This window comes from Musa acuminata, chromosome BXJ2-2 (genome assembly GCF_036884655.1).
Source record: "Musa acuminata AAA Group cultivar baxijiao chromosome BXJ2-2, Cavendish_Baxijiao_AAA, whole genome shotgun sequence".
Taxonomy (NCBI): Eukaryota; Viridiplantae; Streptophyta; class Magnoliopsida; order Zingiberales; family Musaceae; genus Musa; species Musa acuminata.
Genome location: NC_088339.1, coordinates 30,412,315 through 30,433,211, shown reverse-complemented (window position 1 = coordinate 30,433,211; position 20,897 = coordinate 30,412,315). Strand labels below are relative to the sequence as shown.

Below are 20,897 nucleotides of genomic sequence, written 5' to 3'. Positions count from 1 at the left end.
TTAAGTACCTCACCTATCTCTTCCCTTCACCACACTCTCCGTCCATTTCCAATCCATGAGCAAAATGGCGCTGCGAAGACTTGGCCTCATGTCATCAACCTTCCTTGTGATGGCTCTCTCTTTCGTAATTAGCTTCCTCTCTTTACTTGGCCAGCTCAGGCCATGGCCTGCCACCCTTCCTCAGGGCCTCCTCTCCCTCGACATCGCCGACGAGCTCCATTATGGTCCCAACGCCACCGCCCGGTTCTCCATCGACTATGGCCGCCTCACCGAAGCGGCACCTGCGGCCGTGCTCTACCCGTCGTCTCCCGACGACATCGCCTCCCTCGTCCGGTTCTCCTACGCCTCCCCCCGGCCCTTCGTTATAGCCGCCCGAGGCCACGGCCACTCGATCAGGGGCCAGGCCTTTGCCCCTGGTGGCGTGGTGGTAGACATGGCATCGCTAGGCCGCGGCCGCAGGGCCCGCCGCCGCGACCGGATCAAAGTGCCGCTTGACGTCGTGCACCGGCTCCTGTACGTCGATGCTGGAGGCGAGCAGCTCTGGATCGACGTCCTGCGTGAGACGCTCGAGCATGGCGTTGCACCCCGCTCGTGGACTGATTACCTCTACCTGACTGTCGGCGGCACGCTCTCGAACGCAGGCATAAGCGGCCAGGCCTTCCGGCACGGCCCGCAGATCTCCAACGTTCATGAACTCGATGTCATCACCGGTACCTCGCACCTCTACGCATTCACGAATCACTCTGACCTCTGTTTTCATTTTCTTCGATGTCCTCTGTTACACTCTCTTTTGACGTTATGTTCTTCTTGGACAGGGAAAGGCGACATGGTGACATGCTCCCGTGACGTCAACTCAGACCTGTTCTACGGGGTCTTGGGAGGACTCGGCCAACTCGGCATCATCACCAGAGCTCGAATCGCCGTGGAACCAGCGCCGCAACGGGTCCGGTGGGTGCGGTTCATCTACACCGACTTCGGCTCCTTCATAAACGACCAGGAGCTACTGATCTCCATCTCGGAGGAGGGTTTCGATTACGTGGAGGGACAGCTGCTTATGAAGAATGGAGCAGCTAACTCTTCCTTCTTCTCAGAGAGAGACTCGGAGAAGATCAAAGTGCTCGCAGCTGAGTTCGGTGTAATCTACTTCTTGGAAGGAGCTATATACTATGAGTTAGCCACGGCCTATTTGGTTGATCAGGTAACAACACTGCTGCTTCCTCTTTCTCATGCAACTACAGGACATAGAAAAGTTCCCCGTCATCGTATCCTCCCATGGGCTACTTGATTCTACCACCAAGATTCCCTTGATTTGTCCACCCATGTTGTTTTTGGTGGCTCATGCAGGCATGCATGCATGCATGCATGCAGCCTCATGCCCGTGTGATTGTTGCCTCTTCCAACAAATAGAAAACAATATATCATCTTGTCAATGGTTGTCTCTCCGGTCTTAATCACTGATTCGTTCGACAGAAGCTAAAATTGCTGCTTAAAAAGCTGAGCTTTGTCCCTGGCTTCGCGTTCACGAAAGACGTCTCCTACCTCCGTTTCCTCGACAGAGTTCACCATGACGAGATAAAGCTGCGTCCCATGGGCCTGTGGGACGTTCCCCATCCATGGCTGAACCTGTTCGTGCCCAAGTCCAGAATGCGAGACTTCGAGACTGGGATCTTCCGGGGGATCCTGATCGAGAACAACACCCCCATGGCAACGGTCCTCATCTCCCCCATGAACAGGAGCAAGTACGTGGAACAAACTCGTCTCTTTCCTCGTCAAGAATTCCGAGTCTGCTAACTCGCGATTGCAGGTGGGATGAGAAGATGTCAGTGACGATCCCTGACGAAGACATATTCTACGCCATCGGTATCCTGAGATCTGCCACGATGGACGACTGGAAGCACTTAGACGACCAAAACGACGAAATATTGAGGTTCTGCAACCAGGCAGGGATCGAATTCAAGCAGTATTTGCCGCATTACACGACACGGGCGGACTGGAAGAAGCACTTCGGCCTCAAATGGGATACGTTTGTGCAGCTGAAGAGAAGATACGACCCCAAAGCACTGTTATCACCCGGGCAGCAAATATTTACGACCTCGCTGTAGCTCATATCTCGGAGTACGTACGTACGTGCGTACGTAACCCACGCCATGCATGCACAAGCTGCAATCCACCTGTGGAACGTCCACAGCATTCATCACGTAACCTGATGTATTATCTGCCACATCTCGTATGAATCCCTTCTTAATTACCCACCTTAGAACCATAGCCTCGTGACGGACATATACATGTGATCATGCACTTGTGGACGATGGCAACATGATATCTACTTTAAGAAAGATTTGCCACTGTCATCGTCAAGGTGATTGTGGCAAAGATCCATGCAGATATTGCGAGAAAGATCAAAGATTTTGTGAAGACATCAGTGGATATTCTCCTATTGTTTTCTAATATGTCAAATGCTGATAGGTGCGACATGTGATTCTAATCGTTAATATGGACAACTTGGTCGAGCTTTGTGCATGCTTTCACTTATTATTGGCATCGAATGCGATTCTACCTAAACACATGATTCCGCTCGGAACATTTATATGTAGGAAGTAGGGTGATCGTGATTCCGGAATAATCGGATTCTCGAAATTAAGAATCAAAATCGAATCGTCTAAGTTTCGATTAGTAAACCTGATTATTGAACCGAACCAGAACCATTGGTTCGGTTCGAATCATCAATTTGTTATATTTTTATTCAAAAAAGAATAAAAATATAAAAATTATAATATTATTTTAATTTTTTGAAAATAGATGTATAACTATAATAAGTGTAGTAACATAGAAAAATTAATTAAAAACATAAAACTATAAAAATTATAATACAAATGACATTATTAGGATTTGAATTCAAACCTAAGCCTTTTCATTTAAAACCAACACTTTAATCATTATACCACATGAACTCTTTAATTGGATCATCCCTACCAAGAGGCCAGTGAGAAGATGATGAATTAGTCAATAGTTTAAATAAATTACAAAAGAATAGTTATTTAAATAATAAAATAAAGTGTCTTGTTTTTTTTTTTTTTTGTGTTTTGTATTTTCTTCATGTAGTTATTTTATTATATCATATTTAAATAATAATGATGTTACAGTATACTGTATATGTTTGAATATGATATAATAAAATTTTCTTCTATCTTTTTTAAACCATCATTGAACTTTCCACTAAATAATATATTTGAATAAATTATATTTATATATATATATTTTTTGTAATACAATCTTACACGATATTTTTACTGTTTTTCTGTAAAGTTAAAACATCCATCTCGATATTTTCATCCTAATCATAAAAATGTGTGTATATATATATATATATATTATTTTTAGTTCATTTATACACTGTATTAATCATTCACAAGTTTTTATTATATATTTTTTAAAGCCTTTTTTATATATAAAAAAAGCGGTGTTGGATAATTTTCATCACAATTTATAATCAGATTATTACACTAAGAAAGATATAAGTAATGACAGGGAAAAGGATCAATAAAGTAGGGACGGAAAGAGAGAGGCATGCCAGCTTTGAGTCAGGCCTGTGTCGCACAATAATTACGAAAACATCATGATTTGGGTTGAAAGGGGGCGGCCCGATTCGGTCCAACCGCGCCGCTTAATTAAGGCCCCTAAACCTATAATCTAATACAAAATTACTTTTCATACCTTCTTGGTATCACTCCTCAGTTGCCCGGAACGTTATTGGGTATTTCCATGTGGAACCCGCTTTGGCCCGTCTCAAGTCCTCTAGTAAATGGAGGGTATGGATCACAGAGTGAGAAACGGATGTGCGTAGAAACTATGGATTAGTTAATTAATTAATTAATTGTTCGATTAATTAATATATGCCCACTATAATTGTGAGGTGGTATAAATGTATCTCGTTTCTCCTCGGCTCACTCCTCTCGAACCCACTCGTACACCCCGCCGTAGGGTTTTCCCTTGTGAGCTTCTCATCTCGAGAAGGAAGGCAGCAGAAGGGGCGGCGATGAGCAACGACAAGCAGCAAGAGAGCCTCAATCTCGCTGGTCTCGCTTCCGGTCTCACCCCTCCCCATCCCCTCTCTCTCTCCCGTTCGATCGCTCTTGCTCCCATTCGTGTCCTCTTTTTTTTTTTAATTCTTGTGTCGAAATGTTTCTCGTGTGCAGCTTTGAGCGAGGAGGATAGAGCCGGTCTCGTCAATGCTCTAAAGGTGCGATCCTGGGCCTTCTTTGGACTATGTTGAACTTTGTGTTTGCCTTTGCGTCTGATTAGAGGAGGAAAGATTCAATGTATTTGCTTGACGTGTTTTCATGGGTGCTTCTGTTGGGCCGCAGGACAAGCTCCAGAGCCTCGCGGGGAAGCATGCGGATGTTTTGGAGACGCTCAGCCCGGTGGTCAGGAAGCGTGTTGAGGTTTTGAGGGACATCCAGGTTCGCTTTTATCTTGCTTTAGTAGGATTTGGTCGTGTTTTGACATGGGCATCTGGTTGGTTCTCGTTGGGGATTAAAATTAATCATATCATTCTCTCTGTTTAGATTTTGTTTAGATATTTGACCGAACTTGCCTGATGTAGCTTTGTAACTCACCAATAGAATTCCAAATACGTTCGAGGATGAACATGATAGGTCACGTGTATATGTTCTGCCTTTTGATCATTATTATTTTGACATTGGTCAGTGGAAATTTTATTACGAGGTTCCGTAGCCTTATTTCTTTGGGAGATGCTTGTTTCATAGTTTTTCTTGTCTCAATTTCAAATGTTATCCTCCACATTAACTTGAGCCTCTTTGAAAATGGAAGCTAACTATGAAATTGGTGGTTCAGAAGTTGTCAATCTGCTATAGTTCTCAATTATGTTGCCAATTATGTTAATTCAGTCATCATTTGTCTCTTCGTTAGAGGCATGGTTTGTACAAAATCTGACTACATTAATTCCATGAATTGATGCTAGTGGTCAATGCATCCAATTGCTGCTCTGCCTTTTGTTTTAAAGAGGAATGTGAAGGTTAAACCATACATCCACAGCTGTTTTTATATTCTCATGTTGTTAGATGAGATGCTTAAAGCCCCCTTGGACCTTTGCAAATTGGCTCTGTATATTTCCAGTGTAGTGGATGAACTTACCAGTCACTTTTATGATAGGCCTTCTATTTTATTTGCTGATGATATTATCTTAGTTGATGGGAGTCTAGGTGGAATTAATTATAAACTTGAGTTATGGAGGCAAGTCATAGAAACTAAATGTTTTAGATTAAATAGGACTAAAACTGAATATATTAAATGTTATTTTAGTGATTTTAGAAATAGATAGGAGAATATAATTATGTTGGATGGACAAGAAGTCATTTTAAGTAAAAGTTTTGGTATCTTGGATCACTTATTCAGTAAGATAGAGAGATCGATAAAGATATTATTCATAGAGTAAAAACAAGATGGCTAAAACGGTGAAGGGCATCAAGAGTCTTGTGTGATCATCAGATACTTTTGAGAGTAAAAGAAAAATTTTATAGGATAGTTGTGAAACCAATAATGCTTTATGGATTTGAGTGTTGGGCAATTAAGAATTAACATATACAAAAGGTTTATGCTGTTGAGATGTGAATGCTGAGATGAATGTGTGGAATTATAGGAATGATAGCGAAAAACATATTGTTATTCGTGAACAATTAGGTATCACTTTGGTATAGAATAAGATGAGAAAAAATCGTTTAAGATGATATGAACATGTGCTTAGGAGATCTTTGGATGCAGTAGTTAGAACATATGAAATGATTAATATTAGTGGTATGATAAAGGCATAAAAACATTTAATAGAAACTATAGATAAATATTTAAGTATTTTGAACTTAATTAAACATATGACTTTTTACAGATTTCAATGGTGGCAAAAGATTCATGTAACCGACTCCAATTAGTTATGACTATGTCTTTGTTGTTATTGTTTATTTCCAGTATAAGTTAAATTTTCCTTAATTTTAAAAAAAATATATGGGCACAATCTTACAAAATTAAAAAATTTGTGTAGGCACCATTTCTCTTGGATTTTTGTGAAACAATCATGAAACCTTATAGAAGACCTAGAAAATATGGATGTTTTGAGCAAGAATTTATACTTATTACTAGCAACAGTACTATGTTACTCCTTAAAAGGTATATATTACATTGATCAGTTGAGTGATCTCTTCATTGCACAACCATATTGGTTTTGATTCGTGGCACAATAATGAGGACATTTCCGAAGTTTTGATTTGTGGCACAACTGTATTGACATTCTGAAATCGATGGAGGTAACATTAAGTCGTGAAATTATTCTGGTGGAGGTAAACATTGAATCCATAAGAAACACACAAGCTTGTGATGGCAGTTTTAACCAATGCTCTTTCCTGCATTACTATGTATGCAACGGTATAGTCCAAATGTTTATTAAAATCAACCAGCTCATCCATCACTATTCACCACCAATCTGAAACGTTCCAACTACTACAACTTTTATTTCCATGTATAATTATAGATGTGATGTGCTTGCATTCGGGAATAAACACTCTACTTCCATCTCCACCTATAATTTCTAGCATCTGCCAGCATTCAGGATTGAACATGAGGGTTGTTAGACATGGATTAGAAAGAGACAGGACTCTTGGTAACTGTGTTAGGGACTTGCATAAGTTGATGGAGCATCTTCTCTTGTCTGTCATTTTTGTAGAGCCAACACGATGAGCTTGAGGCAAAGTTTTCTGAGGAGAGGGCCGCACTTGAAGCTAAATATCAGAAGCTTTATGAGCCATTATATACGAAGGTGCACTTTTAATTGCCACTATTGTTTCATGATCTTATTATCTTACATCCTTGTCCAATCACGTAAATCTTTTACTAATCCTAGTACAGAATGTTATTGATATTGGCTATTTTTAAATATTATTCGACATGGACTACAGAGATATGACATTGTGAATGGTGTTGTTGAAGTTGAAGGCCTTAAATATGAATCTTCAGATGAAATCCCTGCCGAGGATAGGACTACTGAAGGTCTTTTAACAAACCTAAGATGCCGAATATTCTGATTTGGTTTGTCTTTGGCCTTTTGGATTCTCATTTGTTCCACCTTGCCTCAGAAAAAGGTGTGCCAGGCTTTTGGCTCACTGCGATGAAAACAAATGAAGTGCTAACCGAGGAGGTAATGAAGTGTTTAAATGGCACAGCGTTTTCCTTGCCAACTTTATAATGTTGTCTGGTCCATTAACTTTTCATCATCTAGATTCAAGAGCGTGATGAGGAAGCTCTCAAGTATCTGAAGGATATAAAGTGGTGCAGAATTGATGATCCTAAGGGTTTTAAACTTGAATTTTTTTTCGATACTAACCCTTACTTCAAGAATGCTGTTCTTTCAAAAACGTACCACATGATTGATGAAGATGAACCAATCTTAGAAAAAGCAATTGGGTAATTTTTCTTTTCTGCTTAGTTGGCCAGTGGTATCAGATCAGGGTTTGTGTACTTTTGATTTTTTATAAATTGTTGCTTTTGCTGCAGAACGGAAATTGAATGGCTTCCAGGGAAGTGTTTGACCCAGAAGATTCTTAAGAAGAAGCCAAAGAAGGGTTCAAAGAATGCCAAGCCCATAACAAAAACTGAAGATTGTGAGAGTTTTTTCAACTTCTTTAATCCACCACAGGTTCCAGATGATGATGCAGATATTGATGAAGATACTGTAAGCTATTATCATTCTCCATCAATTCGAGAAATATTAGTGAGTAAAAGAAGGAAAAATGCAACTAATTTTATTGTTATTCTTTGGATAGGCTGAGCAGTTGCAGAGTCAAATGGAAGCTGATTATGATATTGGGTAAGCCCTTCCTTTAGTTTTGTTTGGCTGTCTACTGATTCATTGTCTCATGAAGAAAGTAGATAAATAGATACAGGTAGCATGTTGATAATTCTAGAAGGTAAAGTCTTTTTTTGGATATTTAGAACCTGTTCAGTGATATCAAGTGTTGCCCCTTTGTTTACTAGTTCTTGTCATGTTTTTGCTTGAAATAGTAATTCCATGCTAAGTCATTGTTTTGCAATATATTGTTGTCTAGTCCCTTGTTGATACCATATTGACTAGTATTGTTAACCTGCAGGTCCACGATCAGAGATAAGATAATTCCCCATGCAGTTTCATGGTTCACGGGGGAGGCTGTTGAAGATGATGATGAACTAGAAATAGAGGATGAGGAGGATGGTGAAGATGAGGACGAAGATGATGAAGATGATGGAGAGGAAGATGATGAAGAGGATGAGGATGAGGATGAGGATGAAGAAGAGAGAGGCAAGTCCAAGAAAAAGGTATGACTGGAATACTTTCAAGATTTAGTTTGCTGTTTGGGAACATTACATACTGACTTGGTGTTATTTTTTGTGTGCTATCACAAGCAGTCATCTATAGGGCAGAAGGTGCAGTATTAGCTTATCCCCTCTTATATATTTCCCTTGGCCTTAATCTTTGGTTGCTCCAATCCTGCTTGTTCATATTCTAATCATGATGATTTGTGGAACGCAGAAGAGTCGAGGGGATCAAGGTGATCGTCCTGCAGAGTGCAAACAACAATAGATGTTCTATAATGTCTTCCATAATGGATGGAGTATTTTCTAGGGTGTGTAGTTGTGGAGGATCTGCATACAGTTCTTTGGATGATCAAGTGTTTTTTTTTTCATCATGCTATTATTTTATCCGAGAGACAAAGTAATACCTAGACTGCAGTCATTGAGGTTTTGCATGTAGTTGGAACAATCTACTTTTATACATCCTGTTGTCATTTTATCTGGAGAACCCTTGGGGATCAGGGTGGGGAACCAAGTTTTGTGTTCTTATATTGTAGCAACATTACTAGTTTCCTTCTTCTGTGTCTGTCGATGGACTTGCGATTGTGTATGCCATTAGTGATTTTATTATTGTTTGAGGAATATTGTGCCATACTTACGAGTACTTTATAAGTTGCTAAGTGCACTGGCCTTGTTGCTCTATAATAAAGCGGGAGGCAATGATGCCCTTAAATCAATCGATGAGGCAGGGGACGGCCTACACTAGCTTACCTGCGCTGTGATTGGCGGCCTACCATGGCCCGAAAGTGGGTCCCGCGGCGCGCGAGTTTTGGTCATCTTCTTTGGTGTGCACCGCATCTCGACATTCAGGTTCGTGCATGCACTTGATGGTGCGACGAGATCCGTGCTGACCATCAGCAGCAGAGCCCAGAGCCCGACGCAGTTTGAAGAGCGTAGAGATCGTGGGAAGAGTTTCTCCTTGTGGCGGCAGCAGCAGATCAAGACCGAGAAGTAGTTCCTCCGCGCTGGCGGCGCCGCCGCCACCGTTTTTCCCTCCTGGTGGTCCTGCCGCCAGAACGTCTTCACCCTCGCAGCCTCCGCCGCTAAGTCCTCTTACCCGCCGCCAGCCCGTCATCTCCCTCGCCGGTCTCTTCGGTGGAGGTATCCCATTCTCCGTTCTTCTTTGTCTATCTTCCGCTTTATTTCATAGATTCGATCCATCACCTTTAACACTCCATCAATTTGATAGTCTTCTCCCTTCGTTCTTCCCAAGTTTATCCAAATTTCTTTCTTTAAATGGATATGCTACCCAAAACATTCCCTAATATTCTAGACCGATCTATTTATTTGTACTGTTATAGTCACATGCGCCTGGTAACATCTACTTCTCTGTTACCTTATCCGCCAGAAGAGCTTACGAGCGTTCGTGCGTCTGCAATATCAGCATTTAGGTAAATCTTCATTAAAGAAGTTGAATTAATGATCTCTATTGCGTGCATGAGGTAGAATGACTCAGTCCTCATGACTTTTGTTGTTCCTGCTGATTTCATTAATGCTTTCTAGATATTCCTTGTTAAGGCTACAAAAACGATCTGAGTTTGATACTTACGATAGTCAAGAGTTGAACTTTGTTTTTTCTACCACTGCAAGATATTGAATGACTTCATGATGGATCTAAATTTCTAATCCAGCTAGTGTGCTCGGTGTTCTAAAATCTTTGGAAATCTAAATGTGTCATGAGCAGCCTGTATAATTCTACTTCATGTTGTTCTAGTTAAGTGGTTATGGTGATCTGGATTGTTTGATAAGACCCCTTCAGTATTACGTGCAAAATTCTGTTCTTCTCGTTTCTATTTAAGCTGTAGAGAACATTCCTCTGTTTACCTAGGACTGTGTAGAAAGCATCCATATGTTCTGGGAAGCATGATTTATTGCCGAGTCGATGTTTCTTAAAAGCCAAAGTATAGAAAACACGTTGGTTTCTTTAGGATTTGGCTTGGAATGCGGACTCCAAGTATTGGAATTTGGCAACCGTCAGTATCTAAATGGAAAACTGATTAAATAGTATTTCTGGTCATGGGCACCAAAAAGAGTTTTGGCTAGAACATACAACGGCTATCGACAAATTGTTGTCTCAGCAAAATTAATGTGGTAATACAAATCAATCAGAAAGGGGTTAGGTCCTGACAACATTTAGATCAGGACCCTAAATTAATTGCTGCCTGTATGGTTCTGTCGGTTTGTGTTCATCTTCCTTGGTGAAATACTATAAATCTCTCCATTCGAAGAATATTATACTTGTAACCCCCTTCTTTTTTGTGTCTGTCTACTAACAGTTGTAAGAGTTGGGTCTGAAAACACAACATTTACCTTCTTTACTGTGACTAATAGAAGATTCACTAAGTCTCTTATTAACCTATTACAGGAAACTTGGAAGAAAGTCTGTCCTAAATTTGCTAAAATGGCAATGTGCACCACCTCTGTTTTCAGGTTTGTTTCTACACTCTTTTCCTTTTGTCTCATCGATGTATTTAATTGCTGTTGTCTGAAGCATCATCTCTTTTAACCATCTTGTGGTTCCCAAGTCAATCATCTGCTTATAGGAACATGGAAATATGATTCATTGGTTGACATATATGGATCTTTTTTTAAAAAGTAATTATCTTCATCCCATTAACAAACGAGGTACAAATTCACTGTAAGCCCAACTAAATCCATCAGTTTACTATTTTCCAGAAGGATTCCATATACAGTAACTACCAGCTGAATATGTCATTTATTCCCATGTTCCAAAAAATTCTCTAGGTGTGCTACAATCTTTTTTCTCAATGAAGGAAAAAAAAACTGCAATCTGATTCTTGAAGGTTTTTGGTAACACATTTTAGAAATTGTTTTTTCACATATAGAAGGTCATATTTGAAATTCAGGTTAATGTGATTGTTGTTCATAAATCTGCAATGTGATTATTATCAGAAATGAAATATATAAGCTTATCTTGATAAGATGGTAGCCAATTTATATTGCTCTATATACAATATAATATAAGTTATGTTCTAGTTTATTTCATTAAAAAAAAGAATTTTGGTATTAAAAGTAAGACTTGATGTTTCATGACATGACGGTATCTCGATACTTTTTTCATATAGCACAATTTGTATGTTGCTGGCTGATAACAAGTAAAAGTTGGTGGCTATGTCATATGTTGATATCGACCAAACCAAAAGTTCGTGGTTGAGTCATATGTTGATATCTTTGACACGGTTGGCATGATGTCTGCCACTATCTTAATTGGCATCACATTTTTTAGTTGAAAATACTAGTTTGGGGATAGTAAATGGCTTAATCCTTGGCTATTATATGTATTATAATACATGCCATACACAAATAGGCCTGTGAATGTTCTGAGCTGGTCAAAAGGGCTCTTTCAGATTGCAATTTAAACGCTAATCAGGAGTTTATAATCATGACACATTTGGAAGTGAAAATTGGACTGGAAATAACTTTTGGTCATATCCCACAAGGATGAAAGCTAAATGCAGTGATTGTCCTATCTGGAAAGTTTCTCAATTCTGTATTAGATGATGACATTCTTATTATAAGATGCATCAGGTACAGGTTGAAATTAAAAATTGGCACCAATAACAAAGGTATAAAAGACCGTCTGTCCTTTTATCCCAACTGTAAGTACAAAATTTAATAGATAACAAATGTTATGCTAGTTTGTTTGATTATCTTTAACTGGTTATTGAATCTCATCTATTAGGCATTAACAAAGGGGAATTAGCTTTATGACACTCGGTAATTAGATGGATTGCCTGAAGATCTTAGATGTGCTATGCAGAAAATTTTTGCTGCTAGTGCTGTAGTTGAGACTTATTAATGGAGTCTGATGAGGTACTTTACAGCAGGCCAACAAAATTAAAAATTCAAGCAGTATTTCTTGTCACTTAGCTAAGGAGTTATATATTGATATAACTTTCGGAGTGATATTTGGTTCTCAGATTTTATTTTTTAATCACATACTCTATCCTGTAGTTCTACTCTTAAGATTTATTCTAAACATACCTTCTTGACATGCTTTACTAGATAATTCTTATCAAGTAATTGCTTAGTTGTTGGTTTGTTCTCCAGGTAGAATGATTTATTCCCGGTTAGGTGCCTTTCTCTGTCACATAAAGCATAACCGGTTTCTTTGGTTGTTGCACAGGCTCTATCACATAAATCAATGCTCAGAAATATTTAGAATCCACTTGTGCTGTTTCCTTGTGGTCCTAGAATTTATTGTTTGTTTTTATACTAGCAATTAGCTGATAATGATGAATCAGCAACTATGGAGAAATGCAACTGATACTTTTTGCAAAGTCCATGTTATATATTCTTGGTTAGGCCAATATAGATTTAAATCAAACTGATTGAGCACTACTCCTTAGGCACTTGTTCCCCTTAGTTTCTTGTCACTTTTAGGTACATGGTGATTTGGTGGTCTTGAGCTTTACCTCATAAGGAACATTGTAATTTGCAGCTTTTATCATCTGACAGCATGGTCGGTTGGTTGTTCCCATCTATCAGTTCTTAGTGTGAAATATCCTCTATGATAAGTGATTGAGACACCATTTCCCTTACAGAATACCACAATTTCTGTTGGTCAATGATTGCTTCTTTCACAAACATCAAGTCAAGTGGTTGAGTCTAACCTAACTACATTTGAGTGCTTTAGTTAGAGGCTAGAGAGTGCAGCACAAACTTCATAGTAGAGTGATGCTTTTCGATCATTTTATTTGCTGATTTTACATCTTAACCAGGTATAACTTTGACATTAGATACCAGATTAAGGCTAGTAAGCAGCATACTTTTTGAGAAAATTTGATTACTCAGAGAGATACCTGAGCCTGTTGCTTAATTCAATTTTTTAGGGGAAATATGTCTTATTTTAGAATCCAAATCTGAAACTACTCAGCTAAGCAGTTGTTTCTGTCCTGATATTGGCAACGAGATGACAAACTCGTAGACTTTTTCTCAGAACCTTGGTTTATGTGTTGCATGTGGAGTTATTATGGTTCTCTATTATGCTGAAGTGATTAATTCATGAGCTCTGTCAAGATCTAGTGTGTTTCAAATTCTATCTGGTCATATTCCCGTTTGCCTTTTCTTCTCTGAACTAGGTTTCCACCATGAACTCTCTTATTCATGTGTGCTTGATATGATTGCATATCCCTCATGTTATACTTCATGGAGTCGTATGACTTCTGTTCTGCCCACATGACTTCTATCACATTGGAGGGACAGGTCACACCTTTATCCACACTTATGGCAGGCTAAAGGATGGACCAAGTATAGGAGAATATCATTTTTTGTATGCCTGAAAGAACCTTTTATTGATTGTGCAGTCCTTGCTAATGTAAAACCTAGCATTATTGGCACTGCTATGAAAGAGAGTGTGCCCCAAGTAGATTAGCCTCTTAGACTGGCAAGAACTGTAGGAAGCATCACGAGTACGGCTGAAAATGAATCAGATAAATCAGATAACAAATAAGATTTCCTTTGTCTCTCTAGGTTATGTTAGATTTTCATTCAGATGAACGAGGGTATTCTAACTGTGGTTTTGGGGGATATTACATATTGTGTCTAAGTTTATCCCTCTAACGACTATAACAAACAATATACTCTTAAGGGGATGAATCTGATGAATCTTCGCATCATATAAGATACGTTTCTTGGGACTTAGGATTAGCATTATAGATACAATTTATCGTAACCATCATAAATTGGATGCTCATAAGTGGGATGTTGAAGGTGGTGACTCTTATGCACCACTTCTTCATGATGGCTTCTGTTCGAGCTTAAGCTGCTCATAAACAAGTTTTATCATTCAAAATGTTTCTTGTGTAACTGTGCTATGAAAGCTTCGCTTGTCTTTTTATTTTCCTTATGAGAAAAAAGGAGTAAACTGGCAAGTTGTAAGCTTACATTGAGCTCTACTCTGAACCAAATGTAGGCTTTTTGATGTGGCTTGTGGTTCAATAGTCCTGATTTGTATAGGTCTAGGTTGTCTACAACTTATTTAGAACTTTGTACAACCTAGTGATCAATGAAGTCAGAGAAACCAAATTCTATTTGGTGGAGACATATGTATGGTCCAACTTTGTCGGCCTAAGCTTTAATGTTTAGCAGCCTTTTTATCATCATAAATGATGTGATGTATTGCTTGTATGTTTTGGTTTGTATGCTTGTAATAGGTTAACTACTTGGAAACAACCAATTTAGGGTGACTAACAAGTGTTTTAAGCTGTGGGTTGCAATTAAATAAAATGGACATAAAGCTCAAAAGAGAGCACCTGCTTTTACTTTCTTGTTCCTTTGATGGAATATTCATCTTCCACCCTAAAGTGTAAGTTGAATAAGCATATACTTGCTTGAGTATTCTATTTTGATTAGTGTTGCAACTCAGTCACACACAAAAAGAAGAAAGATGAGAATGTCAAGTAATCCATGATATGCTAGATTTAAATTTGAGCAACTTCCTCGGCTCTTGTTGTTGTTTATTGATGCAATATAACCATGTAGTTATGGATTTTGGTTCGCCCAAAAAATTTTCCTACTGCCTTTCACACAAGTTGCTGCATTCAGTGTTTCAATTCATTTTTTTCTCTATACCACCACATTTGCATTATTCATTGTCACACACACAGTACTCACGATGAGAACATACCTGTGTTGCACACTTGAACTACTTGTCCATCCAAACTGTCTCAGTGAACATGCCTTTCCAAAATCCTCACTGCAGGAAATCAGCCCCACTTCAGCGCATTTTTCTCTCTCAAAAGGGCAACAACTGCAGAAACAGGCCACAGAGACGGATCCCGCCACTGCAGCTAAAGCAGCTTTTCTAGGCTCGATGATAAATTTCTCCAGGTCCTGCATGCTCCCTCAACTCCAAAGTCTTCTCTGCCACAAAGCTGCTGTGGTCAAACTTCAGAACTCGTAACTCACTTTTAATCTCTCCACCACATTGAATTCTTTTCTTGGGAGGTGTGGACCTTGTTTTATCTCATTCAACCTTTTTCCTAAAAAGAAGGAAAATTTTATTTATAGCACTTGTACACTGCCATCTCTCTGCCATGGACTGATATGCCATGCACAAAATACACAAGGACCTTCTCTAACCAATTTCACTGCTGGGTCTTTCTGTGTACATTGTGAGCTTCTAAGAGCATATGCAGTAGTGGTCGAGACACACAACACATTGCTCTAACCCTAATTGTTTCTTTTGTGTCAACATGTGTTGTGACTGCAACCAGCCAGCCTCTCTCAGTTCTTCCTCCTCACTATGATGGGCATCCTTCTCTTCATCCTCACCGTGGGGAAGTTCACGATCTGGTCCTCCTCAGCCACCCATCTGTGGGCACAGCAGCCAAGTGCAGGTTGCATCAACCATGGTGCCTTAAAGTGGCACTACAGCACGTGTGTGCTGCAGTAAATGTTAGAGCACTGGTGTGTAATACACCATTCAGTCTTCATCTTGGAACCACGTTGTGACAATGTCTAAAGAAGATGCATGCTTTGTGTACCAGTGACCGCTATAAATGGAATCACAAACTAGGAGAAGTTGCATGTATTGATGGCAGCAGATACGTACGTGAAGCCAGTAACCAAATGGTGCAGAAAGATGGAAGCTTCCAGCCTGGCCAAATCCAGCCCCGGGCACAGCCTTCGCCCACCACCGAAAGGAGTAAAGCCACAAGTACTCGTGTCCTTGCCCTGTAGGGTTTCAATGAGCACGAGAAGAAGAAATAGAAGAAGAAGAAGAAGAAGAAGAAGGAGGCAGTCACTTTACTTTCCATCTCCATGGATTGAAGCAGTAGGCCTCCTCGTAGAGGTCGTCGTCGAGGTGGACCGATCGGAAGTAGGCGAACACGCACCATCCCTTGGGGATCAGGTGCCCTTTGATCTCCACATCTTTCATGGCCTTGCGCATGATGCCGCTAATTATGTTCCCCATACGCAGCGTCTCTGTTATGACCTATATCGAGTACTACCATGTTAGTCTCAGTAAGTAAGTAAGTATGTATGTATATATATGTTTGTGTATATATACATGTACGCATGATGCTTTTTTACTGCACATCGATGTCCTCAGTTTTAACTGTCAAACTTACATCTTGTGTGAAGGACAAGGACATGTAGTCGGTCCACTGCAGTGTCTCCCCGAGGAGAGATTTGCTCTTCTTCAATTGCATGTTCTCTTCCTGAGATTATGAGAGGAATCCATTAGTTTGGGTTGAGAAAACGTTGATCAACCCATTCGGAGATGATGTATGGCACGGCTTAATCCGAGAAATACTAGATGAATCCGGATCTTAAACCGTGCATGAAGGATTAAGGAGCATGTGGTTTGGTACCTCCAGTTGCTGGAGAGCAAGAGGGCAGTCGCTGAGGTACTTGGCTGCAAGCGTCAGAAGAACCGGCACCGAGTCCTCCGCTGGTATCATCAGATCGATCATATTGTCCGATATGAGGTCGTCGGGCAACTGATCGTTGCTGTCATTCAGCAGAACATCCACCACGTCCCGTGGAGGGCACCGAGGTTCGCTCATTCTCTTCTCTTGGATGGTCCTCTGGATCAGCATCACCATCTTCTTCTTTGCCTGGGTTGAACTGTTCACTAGTAAGTCATTATGAATCGAAGTTGCAGGTTTGCCATCAAGTTAGCTAGCTGAAACATAGAGCCAGACTTGCCTGCAGCGATCTATAAAGTCTACTTCCCGGTAGCTTCACTGGCAAAGACATCAAACCAGCAATAAATTCCTGGAATTGTTGCTTTAAGATGTGCATTTCCTCTCCTGGCTCCAACCCAATCAATCCTTTCACCAGGATTTGGAAAACAATCTGCTTAAGATTAGGCAGCATGAGAGAAATTGTTTGGTGAATGTGTAACTGCTATTGCCACACAAAGTAAATGGTGACATGAAAAGGTTGGGACACAGTCAAACCCGACTCAAGGTCATTAAATTCCCTCCTGCCGGCCAGGCTTTGCATGGGGTCTAACGCACGTGTGCATCAGTCACAGTTGCCTGCCTTGGGATGAGGGGAAGAGATCAGAGGAGGAAGGTCGTGAGGGACTCACTAGTTTGGCCTCATCTTGGAGGTGGATGAGGTGCCCATCCTTCCAATTGCTCATGGTCTCCTGCACGTAGCGCTGCATGTCTTTGGTGACTTGACTCTTGAGGTGGCCGGACTTCAGGAAGGCGCCGATGAGGCCATGAACTCGTTTTTGGAGGCTCCCGTTGATCATCAGAATGGAGGACTTTCCCATCAGCTCCGTGAGCGATTTGGGATACCATGGCACGAAGGACTTCTCGTCACTTTGCAGGATGAACCGACTGACTTCTGCATCGGTTGACACGATCGTTGAACTTCCGAAGATATGCGACTTGAACACCTTCCCATACCTAAAAGATTCGTTCATGGCATAAACCCTACCTCACAAGATCATGATCACACAAGCATGCATGAGCTGGTAACACATCTACGTACACGAGACGGCGCTTGTCCATGAAGCTCTCCGGGCGAGGCGAGTAGGCGCAGGACACGAACTCGAGCGTCTCTCCGATAAGAGGCCAGCCGAGGGCTCCTTTGGGGAGACGAGCAGCTCTCGTTCTCCTCTTCAGCTTCCGACTCTTGCAGAGGAACACGGTCACCACGATAACTGATGCTGCCAGCCATATGATCAACAACTTATCCATGCTGCAAAGCTATGTTGTTTTGGATGGTTGTGTGCGTTTTCCAGCACGCTACGATGAGGACGACGACGGATCGAAGAGAGAGAAGGAGGTGGGGGGGTGGGGGGGCAAAGGAGAGCAAAGAGAGAGTGAAAGTAGAGAAGAACAGAGCTGTTAGCGATGCTAAGTAAATGTGGATGAGCTTTCACAGTGCACGATATTTAATGGTGGCATCGCCCCAACTCTATGATTGTAATGTACCATAGACCATTGGGGGGCCACATGTGAGGTCCGTTCTATAGAATCCAACCCACCAACCTCCTGTCGTCATCTTCATCTTCTTCCCAAAATTTTCTCTCCCTACGCACACACACACACAAAATTATCATCTAATATCCAATCCGTTCCACACGATTAGAAATGGGATAATATAACCTTTGATCCAGCCACCTGCATGTGGTGGCCATGTCTTTAAGGCAGCACTCGAGCTAGGCGCCCAATTAAGAATGCCCTCCTTTAGCTTTCCCCACTCTGTGCTTTGCTGTAACTCTTTGGCCAGTAATATACTAATGGCTGCATCAAGCCATCCTGCTTTTGGTGGAATTAACCTAACCAAAAGCATCTTTCTCGAGAGCTGTTGTCCCACCTACTGCTGCACAAAAACAATTGGAGTCAGGTTAAGATCCTGACCCCTTTCTCGCTTTGGCAATTCTGCTTCGACTCATGTTCCACATAAATATTGTTGCCTGGGTGAGAGCATTAGGCATAAAGTAATGCAACTAGGATCCTTCGTTTGAGCTAATTGTACTTGTGCTCTCTCTGTGGTTTGTCACCTGATAAGTGAAGAACGAAGACTGAAGCCCGGGGTGCTCAAGTAACCCGGAGCTCCTGCGGAGTCCACGAAGTACAGCTGACCGAGATGGCTGTGACATCAGTTGCTTCATCTTGGCTTGCATGCGAGTCTTCTTGTCGTAGTCAGTGCCTGCTTGCACGCAAATTCTAGAGCATGGCCATGGAATCAGTTTCTTTATTGCTGCAACGACACTGGTTGCTTCTGCAAGGTAGAACTCAAAACAGGAGAAGCTTTTGTTGCCATTGCAAGCATCACACACCATGAACACCGGTTGCCGCTGCAAAAAAACCAGAACACGACGAGAAGGTGGTGGTGGTGTTGACCGTGAGCATCACAGCGTGCATGGATTCAAAGCGGCCCTGACAAGTGACGACGACAGCGACATCCATATCTTCCCATTACAAGGAAAGCAAGTTATAGGATATTGTGGCAGGGATAGCCTTCCCGGCCATAATGGCGTTCTTTAATGGTGCGTCGGTACTACCACCGGGAGCAGTAAACTATGCAACCCACCGTGTAACCTATCGCCATCAGAGGCAGGCACGACGAACAAGGAGAAAGAGTTGGTGGGAGATGGAATCAAAGCATGATGTGACCATATCAATTCATTCGGCTTCCCTCCTTTATTCATCGACCCAACCCTTTTAATTTAATGATCTGACATGGTGAGGATAGGATTTATATAAATATACAGAGATGCTCTGCTTGATTTCATGTTCCTCGTTAGGGAATTCGATGATATCATTGGCTGTCGAAGGTTGCAATTCGGGTTGGACTCACTCAGCTGGGATTTATTGGATGCATTTGCTTGCTTGGTGGGGTTCATCAAAGCAGTAGGATCAGAAAACAAATATGGTTATCAGAATAACAATGACTTCGGGTTGGGTTCTGGTTTTCTAGGCCCAATGCTGCCTTAAAGGTTCAGATTCAACTAAGAAGACGTTCTTCGAAGTTCCACTTCGCCATGATTCATCCACCCTCTGCTATCATTTCTTAGGGCATATGAACTGAGGCAGCAAATTCTTCTTTTCATGAGTCCATGCACTTGGTGTTCTGATCATGCAGAAGTCGCTATGTTTGAAAGTGACAAAATAGAAGACGTGAGACTTGTTTGTAGTCATGAGATCAATTCAATAGTTATGGAGACACTAATTTAGTGTCACAAAGGAGATCCAAATCTACCAGCTGATTCATGGTACGGTTGCTGTGGTCTTTTGGAGGATTTGTACAGTTGCTGCGTTCTTTTGGAGGACTTGTACAGTTGCTGCGTTCTTTTGGAGGACTTGCACAGTTGCTGCGTTCTTTTGGAGGATTTGTACAGCTACAAAACAAACACTTAAAATTCATAGGTTGAGACCACCAAAACTGTAGTCTGATCTGAATCACCAACTGGTACTTGTCAGACACCATTCCACCACAAATTCATGATCAACAGCTAAGAGTACATGAAGCCAAAACCAAGAATCCCCCACCAGATAGAAAGTAGACAGGGTCCAGATCAGCTAAACCAAAACCACAGGCAGCTCCACCCAGTTTGTAACTGCTTACGATTAATATCATTCATCAAACATCTGCGCAAACATTTCCACTGTTGGCAGGTTGATGCTGCAAGTTTTAAGATTCTCATCGATCAAACACCTGCAAACTGGGTAAACTTGCATGCCTGAAGCAATGATCTGCAGGTGGATCTTCTTTATTCTTTGGATCGTTGCTTCTGAATTGACAACACATCAAGTTTATGCAAAGCAGCAGCAACCCAACATACTGGTCGGCACTGCAATATTCGCCATCTGCTACTACGGACATCTGAGTAGAATATCCATTTCTCCATCTCATGTAGGGTACAAAGCGTGAAGCGTCGCAGGCATACAGCCATAGTCTTCTTTGGTACGGACTGCAATATGATTTTTGACATGAGATTGTTTCTCTTACAGGATATTTACTTGTGGAATTCATAGTCCATTGCCCTCTTAGTTTGGTCGTGATGGTGA

General features: G+C 41.1%; 3 protein-coding genes across 5 annotated transcripts; 2 read left to right on the top strand and 1 right to left on the bottom strand.

The window, feature by feature from the left end:
• On the top strand, positions 1–2,253 carry LOC135605035 (cytokinin dehydrogenase 6-like). The gene is made up of 3 exons (XM_065094711.1): positions 1–1,198; positions 1,471–1,739; positions 1,805–2,253. Exons 1-3 carry the CDS (start codon positions 56–58, stop codon positions 2,100–2,102), a joined length of 1,710 nt encoding a protein of 569 aa, XP_064950783.1. The 5' UTR covers positions 1–55; the 3' UTR covers positions 2,103–2,253.
• Positions 2,254–3,936: 1,683 nt separating this feature from the next.
• On the top strand, positions 3,937–8,972 carry LOC103975345 (nucleosome assembly protein 1;2). 2 transcript variants are annotated; one of them, XM_009390284.3, is made up of 12 exons: positions 3,937–4,088; positions 4,197–4,240; positions 4,365–4,460; positions 6,734–6,826; positions 6,966–7,056; positions 7,143–7,204; positions 7,286–7,470; positions 7,561–7,738; positions 7,830–7,873; positions 8,154–8,358; positions 8,449–8,466; positions 8,573–8,972. In XM_009390284.3, the coding sequence occupies exons 1-12, from the start codon at positions 4,037–4,039 to the stop codon at positions 8,621–8,623; spliced, it is 1,119 nt and encodes a 372-aa protein (XP_009388559.2). In that variant the 5' UTR covers positions 3,937–4,036; the 3' UTR covers positions 8,624–8,972. The 2 variants fall into 2 exon arrangements, with proteins under 2 accessions (XP_009388559.2, XP_009388560.2); XM_009390285.3 differs by having other exon boundaries at positions 3,948–4,076.
• A 6,418-nt stretch (positions 8,973–15,390) lies between these two features.
• Positions 15,391–18,162, bottom strand: LOC135605997 (cytochrome P450 90D2-like). Of its 2 annotated transcripts, none has more exons than XM_065096672.1 (8): positions 17,869–18,162; positions 17,459–17,783; positions 17,071–17,220; positions 16,734–16,979; positions 16,491–16,580; positions 16,169–16,354; positions 15,971–16,092; positions 15,391–15,822 (listed from the first exon to the last, which is right to left on the bottom strand). In XM_065096672.1, exons 1-8 carry the CDS (start codon positions 18,075–18,077, stop codon positions 15,762–15,764), a joined length of 1,389 nt encoding a protein of 462 aa, XP_064952744.1. In that variant the 5' UTR covers positions 18,078–18,162; the 3' UTR covers positions 15,391–15,761. The 2 variants fall into 2 exon arrangements, with proteins under 2 accessions (XP_064952744.1, XP_064952743.1); XM_065096671.1 differs by having other exon boundaries at positions 15,391–15,730.
• Between the last annotated feature and the right edge of the window lie 2,735 nt (positions 18,163–20,897).

Coding starts and splice junctions, on each gene's coding strand:
- LOC135605997 (XM_065096671.1), bottom strand. CDS start 18,077: ATGGATAAGTTGTTGATCATATGGCTGGCAGCATCAGTTATCGTGGTG. Junction 17,221..17,458: donor TCCAAGATGAGGCCAAACTA/GTGAGTCCCTCA, acceptor AATCTTAAGCAG/ATTGTTTTCCAAATCCTGGT. Junction 16,581..16,733: donor TTGCTCTCCAGCAACTGGAG/GTACCAAACCAC, acceptor TCATAATCTCAG/GAAGAGAACATGCAATTGAA.
- LOC103975345 (XM_009390284.3), top strand. CDS start 4,037: ATGAGCAACGACAAGCAGCAAGAGAGCCTCAATCTCGCTGGTCTCGCT. Junction 6,827..6,965: donor ATGAGCCATTATATACGAAG/GTGCACTTTTAA, acceptor CATGGACTACAG/AGATATGACATTGTGAATGG. Junction 7,205..7,285: donor ATGAAGTGCTAACCGAGGAG/GTAATGAAGTGT, acceptor TTCATCATCTAG/ATTCAAGAGCGTGATGAGGA.
- LOC135605035 (XM_065094711.1), top strand. CDS start 56: ATGAGCAAAATGGCGCTGCGAAGACTTGGCCTCATGTCATCAACCTTC. Junction 1,199..1,470: donor CGGCCTATTTGGTTGATCAG/GTAACAACACTG, acceptor TTCGTTCGACAG/AAGCTAAAATTGCTGCTTAA. Junction 1,740..1,804: donor TCCCCCATGAACAGGAGCAA/GTACGTGGAACA, acceptor TCGCGATTGCAG/GTGGGATGAGAAGATGTCAG.